This window comes from Eulemur rufifrons, chromosome 7, assembly GCF_041146395.1.
Source record: "Eulemur rufifrons isolate Redbay chromosome 7, OSU_ERuf_1, whole genome shotgun sequence".
In the NCBI taxonomy this organism is placed as follows: domain Eukaryota; kingdom Metazoa; phylum Chordata; class Mammalia; order Primates; family Lemuridae; genus Eulemur; species Eulemur rufifrons.
The window spans coordinates 285,985,522-285,999,998 of NC_090989.1; the positions used below are offsets into that span (position 1 = coordinate 285,985,522).

The 14,477-nt window shown below is 60.3% G+C and overlaps 3 protein-coding genes across 12 annotated transcripts; 2 read left to right on the forward strand and 1 right to left on the reverse strand.

The window, feature by feature from the left end:
• The first annotated feature begins 4,010 nt into the window (after window positions 1-4,010).
• Window positions 4,011-6,418, forward strand: TUBB4B (tubulin beta 4B class IVb). 10 transcript variants are annotated; one of them, XM_069477157.1, is made up of 5 exons: window positions 4,011-4,127; window positions 4,439-4,547; window positions 4,631-4,741; window positions 5,200-5,353; window positions 5,426-6,418. In XM_069477157.1, the coding sequence occupies exons 1-5, from the start codon at window positions 4,071-4,073 to the stop codon at window positions 6,258-6,260; spliced, it is 1,266 nt and encodes a 421-aa protein (XP_069333258.1). In that variant the 5' UTR covers window positions 4,011-4,070; the 3' UTR covers window positions 6,261-6,418. The 10 variants fall into 10 exon arrangements, with proteins under 10 accessions (XP_069333258.1, XP_069333263.1, XP_069333265.1 ...); XM_069477162.1 differs by having other exon boundaries at window positions 5,200-5,323; window positions 5,561-6,418; XM_069477164.1 differs by having other exon boundaries at window positions 5,200-5,311; window positions 5,654-6,418.
• On the reverse strand, window positions 6,411-9,734 carry CIMIP2A (ciliary microtubule inner protein 2A). The gene is made up of 7 exons (XM_069477167.1): window positions 9,679-9,734; window positions 8,382-8,596; window positions 8,031-8,293; window positions 7,819-7,945; window positions 7,448-7,542; window positions 6,966-7,083; window positions 6,411-6,499 (listed from the first exon to the last, which is right to left on the reverse strand). The coding sequence occupies exons 1-7, from the start codon at window positions 9,732-9,734 to the stop codon at window positions 6,411-6,413; spliced, it is 963 nt and encodes a 320-aa protein (XP_069333268.1).
• A 1,939-nt stretch (window positions 9,735-11,673) lies between these two features.
• On the forward strand, window positions 11,674-13,377 carry STPG3 (sperm-tail PG-rich repeat containing 3). Its single transcript, XM_069474857.1, has 6 exons — window positions 11,674-11,780; window positions 11,872-12,026; window positions 12,131-12,265; window positions 12,411-12,499; window positions 12,794-13,088; window positions 13,244-13,377. The coding sequence occupies exons 1-6, from the start codon at window positions 11,674-11,676 to the stop codon at window positions 13,375-13,377; spliced, it is 915 nt and encodes a 304-aa protein (XP_069330958.1).
• Window positions 13,378-14,477: the final 1,100 nt, after the last annotated feature.

Genomic DNA, 14,477 nt, shown 5'->3' on the forward strand with positions numbered 1-14,477 from the left:
GCCCTGGCCCTGTCTGTTGACTCACTCTCAGGTTGCCTCACCCCCACAACCCCCAGGCCCTCCCTGCCCCCTTGGCCCCCACTCCACACCCCAGGCCCTTAGGCCTCCTGGGCCTGAGTCTCATCCTGCCCCCGGAGGGAGGTGACTGCCTGCTGTAGGAGCCAAGGGGGCCTTGGGGCTGGGCTCCAGCAAGAATAGGGCCCCCCACGGCTAGCTCATATATCCCAGCTTTGGTTCCCCCAACCCTGTGATTCCCAGTTGCTCCTGTGCACCTGACATCAGCCTCATGGTACCTTGATGTCATTCCAGGGGACAGGCCTGGCTAGTCCCCAGGGAGATTGAGGCATGGGGGAAGCTGCCCTGCCCTTTGGGGGGAGGCAGTGGGGCCCTTGTGGCGGGGGAAAGTACCCCATACACCTCTCCTTTCAGGGCAGTTGAGGCCTCCCACAAAGGCTGACCACTGGGTCCTTTAAGGCCGCCAATTACTGTCTGCCTGCTGCTCCTGCCTGGCGGTAATACACCCTCCCGCTGGGACCATGGCCACCAGTAAACAGAACCTTCCTTGTGGATTTGTCCAGCAGCTACAGGCTGGGGAAGGAGGGCAGGCACCCAGCACTCCACAGCTCCTCCTGCCCCATGTCCCTGCTCTCTGGCTCTCTCGGGGCTGCATTCTGCCTGGCCATGGACCCCAGGGCCCAGGGGTTGATCTTCCCACCCCTTACTGTCCTGCCTCTTCACACTGGAGTGGGGGCACCCTTGGTTCAGGGTGGGGCTGCAGGGCCTTCTCCCACCAGCTTTGTGCAGCAGTAGCAGCTGCTGTCCTTGTGGGGCTTAGGCCCAAGCACTGCAGGGAGTCTCCTGCTGTCTTGTTCTGGCCAGTGTCCACCTCACCAGGGGACCATGAGTGGCAAGGCAGATGGCTGGTACCGTGGTGAGCTCTGGGGCTCACACCTGGGCAAGGAACAAAACCTGGATTTTGTTGCCTGTAGATGGGGGGCCATGCTGATCTCCCAGCCCTGGAAGCCCTGGTTAGAGGAAGCAGGAGCCTTTCCAGTAGAGGGAACTCAGGCCACACAGCCTGGGGTGGAGTGGGGAGACTTTGACAATGTCTGAGAATGCCAGGGACCCAAACATCTCAAGGAGCAACCTGGACAGGGCCTTGCACAGATAGTTGGGGAAAAAAAGTCTTGAGTTTGTCCCTCCTTCACCTGCTATGAGGCTTAAATGGCTTCCTTGTCCACTGCTTGGGCAACTAAGCTACTCCACAGGGTGCTGAGCCAACTCAGGGAGTGCTCTGGACACTGAGAGGACCCTAGGATGCCTGGCAGTGACCCTGTGCACCCCATATGCCAATGCAAGACTCCAGCCCTTTTGAGGGATGAGGTCTGCTTGAGAGTAGTCAACAGAAGCCAGGCTCAGGCTCGGTGGCACATGCCTGTAATCCTAGCACTTTGGGAGACCAAGGCAAGAGGATTGCTTGGGGCCAGGAGTTCAAGACCAGCCTGGGCAACTTAGTGAGACCCCCTTCTCTACAAAAAAATAAGAAAATTTAGCCAAGCATGGTGGTGCGCCTGTAGTCCCAGCTACTCAGGAGGCTGAGGCAGGAAGATCGCTTGACTCCAGAAGTTGGAAGCTACACTGAGCTGTGATGATGCCACTGCATGCTAGACTGGGCAACAGAGCAAGACCCTTTTGTTAGGGTAGGAACTTGCAGCATGGGATGAGAAAGAATTCTTGACACAAAGATTAGGACAGGCTTAGAGAAAAGTTTATTTTACTTTCTAAGGGAGGAAAGGGCATGGCACAAAAGAAGGAAAGAAAGAAGTGCTGGCCTCGAGGGTAAGGTGTTTGGGGTTTTTATTGGGATAAAGGGGAAAAAATAATGACTGCTGCAAAATGGTAACAGGAGGCATCTGTGAAGCCAGCTGTGTTTGTCTTTCCCTTTTCCCCCCTCTTCTCTGTGACACTAGCTTTGTCAGTCCCTTGGAACGTGACCCGGTGGATGCGGAAGTGAGCTCGCACCCCTGCTGTCTGCTTGGGAACTCTTCAAGTGCTGCCAAAACAAATTCTTAAAGACAAGGAGTTAAGCCCCAGCTGGTTAATCAAACAGAAGCAGTTGTGTGCTGTGATCTTTCTTTTCTTTTCTTTTAGATAGTTTATTAGCAATGCCATCCTTTCATCTGTCTCCAATTAAAAAAGAAGCCAGGTTTATTTTCCTGGACCCATCTGTGGGTGAGGTCACTCTCCTGGTCAGGGTGGCAAACGTGGCAACAGACCCCTGTCCCCGGATGAAAAAGCCAATTTCCATGCATGCCCAGGGTGCAGCTGGTCCTGGCAGATTTCCCAAAGACTAACAGTTTTGGTCAGTGTGTAGCACAATACTGCGGTATCATGCATTATGTAGTGAAGGGGTGCCTCCCCTCTAGGAAGAAATAAGCAGGCACTGCCCCCAACACCTTCTGGTTGAGAGGCAGAGGGGTAAAAAATTCCCAGAAAGCCAGAATCTAGAGAGGCCCAGTGGCCACAGCAAAGGAGACTGTTCAGGACAGAACTGATGGTGTAATTTATTCCTTTAAAAATGTTACCAAAATACACTTTGGAAGGGTGAGGGGGAGGGTCACTTGAGGCAGGAGTTTGAGACCAGCCTGGGCAACAGAGACCCCATCTCTACAAGAAATAGAAAAATTAGGGAGGTGTAGTGGTGCGTGCCTATAGTCCCAGCCACTCCGGAGCCCAAGCAGGGAATATTGCTTGAGCCCAGGAGTTCTAGGCTGCAGTGAGCTCTGTTTGACCTATTACACTACAGCCTGGGAGACAGAGCAGGACCTCCTCTCTAAAAAAATAAAAATTAAAAATAAAAATGCTACCAAAACATAATGTGTAAATGTATTGTTTTTAAAGCGATTGATAAAAGGTGCAACCACATGTAATTTAACAGTTTTTCTCTTATAAATTTTTTTCTCCCCAATGTAAATCATGTTGTAAATTAATAGAAATAAAAGTATTTATCAGCCCAGGTCCCCAGAGGTCGGGGCCCATCCGTCGAGGGAGGTCTGGACGCCGTCCCGTCTCCATGCAGCTCTGCGCACTCCTGGGGCCCAGGCACCAAGGCGACCGGCAAACGGCCAGCGCCGTCTCCACAACACGCCGCGCCCCTCCTCGCCCCTCCCTGCACCCGACCCGCCCGGGGCGCAGCGGAAGCCACGCGCTCCCCCCGCCAGACCGCGAGAGCAGCGGGCGCGGGGACCCGGGAGCAGGAGCCCGCAGACTCCGCCCGCCACGCTCCGCAGCTCTGGGGGCAGCGTCCCCTACCCCGCGGACATCCCGGTCGCGGCGCCGCCCCCACCCCGGCACCTGAGCCCCGGTTCCTCCCTCGGAGCCCCCCGGGCTCGCCCAGCGCCAGGGCCGGGCCGGGCCGGCACCCTGTGACCCCGCGCGGCCTTCAGGGTGGGGGCGGGGCGCTCCTTCGCTCCGCGCGGGGAGGTCGGGTCGCGTTGCTCCGCGACAGCCGCCTGGAGAAGGCGCACGGCGGGGACCCAGGGTCGCCTCTGTACTCTCGAACCGTCCTCCCGGGCTCCGGGCCAGGACCGCGCCCGCCCTCTATCGCCAGGCCTACCCTCCCCAGCCGGAAGCCCGGCCCCGCCCGCGCGCGTCTCCCGCTGCACTGCGGCGGTTACCAGGACGCTGACCCCGCGCAGCCAATAGCGCCAACAAGACGGCGTGCTCCCGGAAGCCAGCCAATGAGAGGGCAAATCAATCATTTGAAACACCCAATGGACAGAGCACCGCAGCGCGAGGGGGGGGATTGTGATAGGGAGATCGGAGACCGAGGCTAACCAATAAGGAGCTGACGGCATTAGGAAGGCGGGCCGTAGGCGGCTTGATTGACGGGGACAAAGCCAATCAAACGAGGCTTCTTTTGCCAGCCTCGTTCTGGCACCCCAATCCGAGGCTGACGGAGGCGGGCGCGGCGGGTATATAAGCATTGGCTGAGCGTCGGTTGTAGCACTCTGCGCGCCTGCTCTTCTTCCTGTGTCTCTTCCTGCTGCCGCGTCCCCGCCGCCGCCGCCATGAGGGAGATCGTGCACCTGCAGGCCGGGCAGTGCGGCAACCAGATCGGCGCCAAGGTGGGCGGCCGAGGGCGCCGAGGCCCGGCGCGGACTTGCCGGGCGGGGCGGGCGGCTGGGAAAGATGGCGGCAGCGGCCAGCCGGGCGGGCTGCGCCCCCGCATTGCGGCTCCGGGCGCCCTGCGCGGGGCTAGGGCCCGGCGGGCGGCCGGCGGGGCGGGCAGGGCCGAGACCCCCAGGGCCCTGGCGGCTGGGGAAGCGCGGGCGGGGGAGGGGAGCGGAGGGCTGGGCCGCCGCGCCCGTCCGGGGCGGGGCCGCCCCAGCACACCGGCGGCCGTGACTCAGCCCCTGCCCGCCCGCGTCCCTTGCAGTTCTGGGAGGTGATCAGCGACGAGCATGGCATCGACCCCACCGGCACTTACCACGGGGACAGCGATTTGCAGCTGGAGCGCATCAACGTGTACTACAACGAGGCCACCGGTAAGACCCCGGCCCTTTCCGTCCGCCCTTCTGCGACCCCATGTCCCCTCTCCTCGCTGATTCCTCCCCTGTGCCGTCCCCAGGTGGCAAGTACGTGCCCCGCGCTGTGCTCGTGGATCTGGAGCCTGGCACCATGGACTCGGTGCGCTCGGGTCCCTTCGGGCAGATCTTCAGGCCGGACAACTTCGTCTTTGGTGAGCCGCAGGTGGGGGCTGGGCGGCGGCATGTCAGCCAGGGCGACTCAAAGGTCGAGGGGCGGCCTCAAGGTCACCGCCGTGAGAACCGTGGGGCGGGACACACCTGGACACCCTCCTCCCCTCTGAGTCACTCAATCCCCCTTCTAAAGCGGCTTTGAGAGGAAAGCCCAGCTGTCTGCCCACTGCCAGGAGCCGTCGATGTAATCTCCCGCAGGGAACGCCGAGCTGGAGGCAGTGACTACTGCTCCGTCCTTGGGAGTTGGTCGGGCTGTCTGGGCAGGGTTTTGTTGTTGAGCTGTCTCAAGTTTGGCTAACAGAGCAGGCTGCTGTCTGTCACTTTGGGGTATTGGCTCTACCCAGAGTGAATTCTCACACCGTATCACTTGGCCCTTTTTTGCATGGGTCGTGGAGACTACATACCTGGCTAGGAAGTGACCAGCTGTCCTCTCTCACAGGTCAGAGTGGTGCTGGGAACAACTGGGCCAAGGGGCACTACACAGAAGGCGCGGAGCTGGTGGACTCGGTGCTGGATGTTGTGAGGAAGGAGGCTGAGAGCTGCGACTGCCTGCAGGGCTTCCAGCTGACCCACTCTCTGGGTGGGGGGACTGGGTCTGGGATGGGTACCCTCCTCATCAGCAAGATCCGGGAGGAGTACCCAGACAGGATCATGAACACGTTCAGCGTGGTGCCCTCGCCCAAGGTGTCGGACACGGTGGTTGAGCCTTACAACGCCACCCTCTCAGTCCACCAGCTTGTAGAAAACACAGATGAAACCTATTGCATTGATAATGAAGCTCTCTATGACATCTGCTTCAGAACCCTAAAGCTAACCACGCCCACATACGGTGACCTGAACCACCTGGTGTCTGCCACCATGAGTGGGGTCACCACCTGCCTGCGCTTCCCTGGCCAGCTCAATGCTGACCTGCGGAAGCTGGCTGTTAACATGGTCCCCTTCCCCCGCCTGCACTTCTTCATGCCTGGCTTTGCCCCACTGACCAGCCGGGGCAGCCAGCAGTACCGGGCCCTGACGGTGCCTGAGCTCACCCAGCAGATGTTTGACGCCAAGAACATGATGGCTGCCTGCGACCCCCGCCACGGCCGCTACCTAACGGTGGCTGCCGTGTTCAGGGGCCGCATGTCCATGAAGGAGGTGGATGAACAAATGCTTAATGTCCAAAACAAGAACAGCAGCTATTTTGTTGAGTGGATCCCCAACAATGTGAAAACAGCTGTCTGTGACATCCCACCCCGGGGGTTAAAAATGTCCGCCACCTTCATCGGCAACAGCACGGCCATCCAGGAGCTGTTCAAGCGCATCTCGGAGCAGTTCACAGCCATGTTCCGGCGCAAGGCCTTTCTGCACTGGTACACAGGTGAGGGCATGGACGAGATGGAGTTCACTGAGGCTGAGAGCAACATGAACGACCTGGTGTCCGAGTACCAGCAGTACCAGGACGCCACGGCCGAGGAGGAGGGAGAGTTTGAGGAGGAGGCCGAGGAGGAGGTGGCATAGAGCCGTCTGTCACTGGGTAAAGCGCGGAAGCGGTGTGAGCTCTTTATTCACTCACAACTTGTTCTGATAGCCACGTCTCACTGTGTGTGCACTTGCTGTTCTTCCTGTCTTGACATCACATGCTGTACAGACACCACCATTAAAGCATTTTCATAGTGTGTGGTTTCGCCTCTCCAGTTCCTTCTGATAGGCCTTCCGTGTGCTGTTGCCGAACGTCATTGCGTAGCTGTTCTGCATGGCTGCGAGGGAGCAAGGCTGCAGCTGAGCCAAGCTTACCACACACCCAGGGACAAGCATGCGATTGGCTCCTGCAGGAGTCAGCATGGGCTGTGAACACGGCAGGCTTCCAGGGAACATGTCCTGGGCCTTGGGGACATCTGCTTGTTAGGGAACCTGCTCCCTGGAGGAAGGCCTATCCCATCCCAGAGGCCAGCTGGTTGTGTCTGGGGTTTTAACAGGAGGGACCAATGAGCTCTTTCCAAATGGGGGAAGGGGTAAAAATGGGCAATCCTACCCTAAGATGGGACCCTGGGGACTGGTATGACAGCTGGCCCTGGACCAGCAATGAGGGATGAGTAAGGGGGTCCCAGCCGCCCTGTCCCCATGGTGGATTGGGTGTGTCAGCATGACCCTTGTCCTAACAAGTTGGCTGTAGGGGCATGTGGCGGGGCTGGTAGGTAGGCCGCAGGCCTACTGTGCACTCACATGGTACAAACCCCATGTAGAAAGGTATCAGGCCCTGGCTTCTGTAGATGGTGTTGCTGGGCCAGTATGTCTTAGGCAGCCTCTCACCCAGGGCACAGACGGGATTTCTGAACAGGAACTGGGGAAACAGGCAGGTGCTGACAAGCACTGCCTCCCCTGGCTGGTAACCAGTGAGCAAAATACCCAAGTTGGGGCCTCACCGGGGCCTCCCAGCCGAGGGCTGGGGTGCTGGCGCTCTCACTGGGGAAGTGGCCGATGCTCTTGGGTTTGCTGTCTGCCCTATCCCCGCTCAGTCCCAAGCACTGCAGAGCAGGGTGCTGAGACCTTTAGGGGACAGGCCCTTGAGCCAGGCAGAGCCCCCCTCCCCAGGCCTCTGACGAAGCCTGGCCTTCATAGCCCCTCCAGGGAAACGCCAAGTGGGTGGAGGCCGCTGTGCTGGGAGCCAGGCACTTGGGAGCAGGCCCAGCATGGGGCTGTCCTACCTGGTTCTTGTCGAACTGGTCCATAGCTTGTGTGACCCCATCACGGTAATTCACCCCCATCACCCAGGTGAACTGGGGGACGAAGCCAGCATAGCCTGGGAGTGGGCAGATGTCAGGGTCCTACCCCGGGTCCCCTTGGCCTTCCCCTGGGCCTGCCCACCTCCCAGATGTGTCAGGAAAGCTGGTCAAGGCTCCTTTCCTTCCCTCCATGTTAGCAACTGCCTCTTGGGGCCAAGCAAATGAGCGAGCAGGAGTCAGGAAAAGTGGGCTCCAGGAAGCAGCTGGGAGGTGCGACAGGAAGGGGCCCTACTCTCCATGAGCTTTGGGGAGGAGTGTCCCTGTCCAAACCAACCCAGTCCCCAGGCACCCACCTGAGATGGCTTTCCGTTGGATCAGGTTAGGGTGGTCCAGCTGGGGCAGCCGCTGGAACCTGCCTACATCTAGTGTCTGCTGCTGGTGGGCCTGGGGTGGGTACTCACTTCTCCTGCAGTGGTACAGCTGGATTGGGGAAGGGGCAAGTCACCGCAGCTCCCACCTGGGTCTGGGTAGGGGTGAGGCTCAGTGCAGGATGTCTCCCAGTTACCTGGTGCTGCCTGGGGGCCTCATGGACAGGGGTGGTGCTCTTCCAGGCCTCTTCCCCGTACGCCAGCTGCAGGCCCGGGTGTCCCAAGTCCCTGGAGTCCCCCTTCCTGCCTGGCGGGCACGGTGGGTAGGGGGGGTAGGGCATGAAGCCTGCAGGCAGCCCAACTTGTCTGGTTATGTTCCCTACCCCTGGTGGCTCCTGGGTGTCCACTTCCTGGGGTGGGAGCTGGCCCAGAATCTCAAAGTTCTTGTAGGGCTTCAGACCTGTACACACAGGGCAGCCCGTGAGCAAGGGGAGCAGAAGGGTGGGCCGGGGTGGGGGTGGGGTGCAGGGCCGGGGCTGGCAGCTCACCGGTGTAGTGAGGGATGTAGGGCTCACTCAGGTCCCGGCAGGGAATCCAGGGAGGCTTGGATGTGCTGAAGTCCTCAATGAACTTGGGCTTGGACATGGGGGACAGCACGGAGCAGGGGCTCTTCTGCACGCTGGGATCTGTGAGCAGCTGTGCCGTGGTGCGCCCATAGGTGTTCCCCACCTGGTAGCGCAGCTGTGGGTAGAAGCCTGCATAGCTGTGGAGGGAAGAAGAAGAGGAGGCAGGATGGGTTGGTGAGGGCAGCCATTAGCTAGGTAAGATCCAGCCCACCTGCCACTTACCAGCTGCTTGGCCTGTGGCAGGTCACCCGACCTTCGCTTACCTGTGAATGGGCTTCTGTGGCTCTTGCAGCTTGAATGGCCAGGGAGGTGAGCTTCCCTGTCACACCACCATCAGACCGCCCCCTCCAACCCCTCTCCTGTCCCTCGTTCCAACAGCAGGGGTGGGAGCCTGCTCTGTGGGAGCAAGTGCCGGGACAGGTGTGGAGTGGCCACACCGCGCAGCGGGGGCAGCCCTTACACACCAGCTGGTCCCACCAGGAAGGTGCTGGGTGGGGTTTGGGGGCCAGGATTTGGGAGGGCAGGTGGGAGGGCTGAGCGTCAAAGGGGAGCAGTCATTTAGCCACATGTGGACGTGGTGTGGGTGTCACATCGTGGGTTCCACAGACCGTGGTTGTCAGTGGCTCGGTGCTGCTGGGGGCCTGTGTGATCACCTAAGGAGTATGAATTTTCTTTTAAAAAATCACCAAAGTTAACGCAGACTCATAAGTTTACAAGGTGAGCATCCACCTTCCCCAGAAGTCACCATTGTCTCAAGGTAGGCTTGGTTCCCTGCCAGCCTTTCCTTGTTTGTACATGTACCTGTGTGCGTATATTTAGGTGTGCACGCGCGCGCACACACACACACACACTCACTGCGGAGGGGGTTCCTGGTGAAGCAGCCTAGTGTATGCTTATCTCATCTGTAAGACGTGGAGTCCTCTATGGAGTGAGCGTCCCCCATTTACCCAGCCGGCCTCTGCCAGCCTGTTTTGCTGCCCCAGCTTCTGCTCCTGACAGACATGCTGGCCACCTGGTCTGGCACTCGGCAGCCGTGCACCAGCAGGGAGGGGTGAGGCCTGGGCCCTTGGCAGCCCCCACCCCAGAGCCTGCCATGTCCCAGGGCTCCCCAGCCCACAGGGCCTCCGTCCAGCTCCCTGGTGCTCCTGCTCTGCAGGCCCTCCGCCCCAGCCCTGGTCCCTGACCCTGACCCCAGCCTCCCTGCAGAGACCACCCTTACCCAGGGATGTAGTGAGGTTCTGGTGTGAACAGGTTGTGTTTCTGAGTAGCTGTCATTTTGCCTCTAGCGGCCCTTGCTGGCTCCAGCCCCTTATCCTGGGTCTGGCCCCTTCCCTGTGAGGGGTCCTGTTGCCTGGCAACCATTGTGAAGGAGCCCGGCACTGTTGGGCACCAGCAGGGCCAGGGTGCCCCCCAAACCCTGTGAGCGATCCCACTTTACAGCTGGCACACTAAGTCCACACAGGCGCCAGGCTGGGCAGGTGTCACGGTGAGGCAGCTGGCCTGGGAGGAAGTCCCGGGAACCTCCGAGCTCAGAAGACAGGGCCTGTCCCTCTGGGAGGGGCCTGGGCTCTTGCCCTCCGCCCCCCCCCCCCCCCCCGGGAGGCCAGTGGCCAGCAGAAAAGCAAGCCCTGCCCAGGCTGAGGCTTGAGTCTGGGCTTTCCCAGCTGGAGAGCTGTGCGGATTCTCTCCAGTAGGCTCTTTCACCTGGAACAGAGCATTACTTTACATTTTAAACAAATCCTGATTTTTTTTATATATATAGGAAGGACTTTCTAACCATAAACATGAAGATATAATAAAGGAAAAGGTTAATGGATTCATCTACATGTTAAATACTAAAAAGCAAACTAAAAACTGGAAAAAAAAAAGTTTGCAACAAGTGTTAGGAACAAAAATATCCACATAAAAAGTTCTTACAAAACAAAAATATGAAAAGTTGAAACCCCAGTAGAAAATGCATACACAATGTGAACAGTATTTTAAAAAGACCATAGTCAATAAACATGGATATTAACTTGAACCTTAAATAAATGCTGATAATTGCAGTTTCTAAGGCTCGTTGCTGGCAGGGTCATAGAAGAGCCTCTAATTTGGGAGATGCCTCTGGAAAGCAATTTGGTAACAGATCAAGTCGACACAAGACTCTGCACACTTTGCCCATTGCTTCTGCTCTTAGGAACCGGTCCTAAGGAAATGACCTGGTGTTTAGCTGATGATACATGTGCAGCGCTATTCATCATGGCAGTGTTTATCACAGAGAGGAACTGGAGTTAACCTCAGTGTCCAATGACAAAGCTTTCGTTAGCAAAGTGTAACACAGTTATGTTCACAGCCACTGCCACTGTCCCCAAAGAACACTGCACAGCTTGGGAGGGGGCCTTGGAGCACAGTTTGTGGACCCCTCACCCAAATAAAACGTGTTTCCTCAAGCACGTGTCCATCCAGGGCCAGGCGGGTCAGTGGGGAGGACTGCAGGGACAGGCTTGGTCAGGGCAGAGGAAGGCCCAGAGTACGCTCCGTGGACCAGACATTCTTGACCAGGCCCTGCCTCAGATTTGGGCCAAGGTCAGCTCCAGACAGGCTCGTGCTCGCTCAGGCTCATTACTCCTTTGCAGCTTGGCTGGATAGCCTGCTCCGTCTGTGACACCTTCTGGCCTCCTCCTGGCCTCTGTGCCCCCAGGCAGAAGACAGCTTCTCTGACCCAGCCCTGCTTGGGCTAGCCTGCCCCTGGCATCCTCTTGGCCCTCTCAGACTCATCCAATGATGTTGCTTCGCTTTTCCCACCAGTAGGTTTCTGGGTGGGGCGGCTGCTCCTTCTCCTCCTCCAGGGAGCATTCATGGACTCCTCCCTCCATCCTAGCCTTTCTGGCTGGCCCCACACATCTGGGCATCTGGTAGGACTTGGCAAATGCAAGTTCTGCTCCCTTCTCCACCCTCTGCAGGGGCCTCAGTTCTCCCAGAAGCCCCACTGGAGTGTACCTTCCCCTCCCAGGAGACCCTGGAGTGCAGGAGAGGGGAAGGTGTTGGGACAGAAAGTGGGGAAGGGAGTGGAGGAGACTTTGGCCAGGAGCAGGTAGGGGAGGGGCCCTTGGGGCTGGGGACCCCACTGAACAATGCTTCTTCCCAGGGAGCCCCTGGCAACAGAGAGGCCCACTAGTGAGGTCACAGAACCCCCCAGAAGTGCCCTTGGGAAGGGAGCCCTGAGTCTCTGAAAATGAATTTTGACCAGAAGGCGGTGAAATTCCTGGCAAATTTTTACATCAATGGAGGCAAACACTGGACCCATGGACCCCTAAGGGAGAAGCCACTAGAGCCCACCCAGTAACTTCAGAGGGCGGTGGGCAGGCTGGGGGGCAGCATGGTGGGGGTGGCCGGTGGGCTGGGTGGACAATGGCTGCCCGTCTCCCTGCAGGCCCAATGCTGCGGCGGTGTTGCCAGGCCCAGAGCCCGGGCCGGCCTGGGATGAGATGTGGTCCTCAAAGACGAAGGTCCCAGCAGTCCTCCGGTTACATAGGGGCACCACCCAGGAGTTCTCACCTACCTACACCCAGACCCTGAGGGAGCTGTGTGAGTGAGGGTCCTGGCTACCCGCCCCCCACCCCGAGCCCGTCTTGGGTGGGGGAGGGGCCTGCTGGGAGGAACCGGGCCCAGAGCTTGCTTCCCTTGGCCAGCGCTGGAGCGGCGCCCCCCCATCGTGACCGACCTGGATGTGCCCGGCCCCACCAAGTACCAGGTGCCCAGTGCGTCCGTGCGCGAATCCTCCCCGCATCCCCGCTATAGCATGGGCCGCAAGCACCAGGGCCGAGGTGCGTGTCCCCTCCCTGAGTCCCCACCCCACCAGGGGAATGGGGGCTTCTGCCTCTGCCCTGAAACCCCCTCTCGTCGCCCCCCACCCCTGCCTGAGGACCCCTGCGCCCGGCCTTCCCCCACCCGACGCTCCGCCCACTGCAGAGGGCGGCGGCCGCCGGGCGTGGCAGACCCCCTGGCTCCAAAGCGAAAGCCCCTTCACACAGAAGGCCGACTTCAACCGGGAGCAAAAGGTGGCGGCGCTGGCCCCGAGCGGGTTCTCCGGGGGTGGGGGGGAAGGGGAGGGGAGAGAGAGGGGAGGGACAGGGGGAAAAGGAGGGGCAAGGAGAGGGGAGGAGGTGGGGAGGGGGAGGGGCAAGGAGGGGGAGGAGGTGGGGAGGGGGGCAAGGAGGGGGAGGAGGTGGGGAGGGGGAGGGGCAAGGAGGGGGAGGAGGTGGGGAGGGGGAGGGGCCGCACGAGAGTGGGCGGGGTGAGGACTCCGGGGCGGGGGTGAGGACTCCGCGGCTCTGTCTCTTTCCGCCTCGCAGTGGCCGTCGCCGGCCGACTACTCGCCGCTCAGCCGGCCGGCCTTCCCCGCTTTCAGCTTCGGGGGCCGCAGGCCCGCCTCCCAGACGGAGGGCCAGGCGCGCCCCAGGCTGCTCCCGGCCGGGGAGCCGCGCCTCCGAGTCCCGCCCCTGCTCCGGGCTTCCCTGCGGGCGCCCGGCGAGAGGCGCCCCGGCCCCAACACCTACAACATCCTTCCAGGGTGCAGTCTGCAGGGCCCCCGCTCACCCGCCTTCTCCATGAGCCGCTCCCCTGCGTTCGCCTCCTGGGTCAGCTCCTGTAAGGAGGCCTCGGAGAGGGCAGGGCCAGGCCCGGGCCGGAGGGTGGGATCAAGGGTCAGGATCAGGGTCCAGGGGCCCGGGGTAAGAGCTGGGAGCTGTGGACAGGGGCGGGCGCTGCCGTGGGGTGGGGCTCCCAGCCTGCTCTCTCTGTAGCCCCGACCCCGGGCCCCACCGCCTACCACGTGGAGGACTGCTACAACTCACGCTTCCCGTCCGCGCCAGGAGTGGTCATCCAGGGCGTGCGCAGACCCAAGCGGCACGACACGGGCCCCTTCTGCACGCTCTAGAGCCCATTGGGCACAGCCTGCTCTGCCGGTTATCAAGCGGCCTCCCTTGGGGCTTCCCCGGGCCTGCCTCTGCAACTCGGCAACCCTGGCCTGGCCCTCTGACCCTCTGGGCACCCCTGAACCACCCTCCTGGCCGGCAGATGCTTCTATGGGCTGTGGACAAGGAGAACTCAGCCCAGAGCCCCCACCTGCCCGTCCCCCCGCTATACAGAGATTTGTTGGTTCTTCTGAACTCTGTGGTGTGCCCATCCCTCACCCAGCCGGCAGTCCTGAGGATGTGGCTTGCTGACGGTCTCTCATTTTGGGCTTTCCTGTGGGGGGATCTCCATTCAGCTGTCCCTCATGGGTGCGCTCTTCTGGGGGGGTTGGGGTGGCTGACCCTGAGCTCCCTGGCCTCATACAGGGTGAGAAGGGGGCCCTGTGGGCAGTGCAGGACACCCCCACCCAGCCATGCCACCCAGGGCACTGGTCCAGCTGCCGGTCTACCTGAGGGTCAGTCTTCTGGCTGAGGCAAAGAACTGACTGCTGGGATGGAGGTGGGGGCCAGATTCCCTCAGCTGCCCACCCAGCTTCCAGGGAGGGCTGAGAGGACCAGCTCATCAGGCCCTGGCCCCACTTCCCCCAGGCCTTGACCTGAAGACCCAGTGGCTTAGTCACTGGTGCTCTGAGAACTCTGGCCCAGGGCTCTGCAGGCCAAGTCAAAGGAAGTGGACTCCCTTGGCCTTGGCCAATTAGGCCTGCAGGAGCAGCAGCAGCAGCAATAACAGTAGCAGCAGGACTGCTGGTCCCCTCATCACCTTTGGCCTGCTCTCCTATCTGGGCTGGGGACCCAAGACTGCTACCTCCAGGAGCCTAACCTGCAGCTAGTGGTCGCTCCTGTGGCTGCACCAGTTCCTCCACGTGCCCTCCCTGCAGCCTGGGTGTTCTCACCTTCCCCCAATCCAAGCCCTGGGCCAGGCCCAGAGTTGAATGTCTTCAAAAATTTTCTGCAGCAGCTGCTGCCATGGTGTCAGCATCACCCTCTGTTGCAGAGGAAGCCAAGGCTCAGGGAATCAGCTGGATGTTGAATCAGGGCAGTAGGACCTTCATGCAGGGTCCTG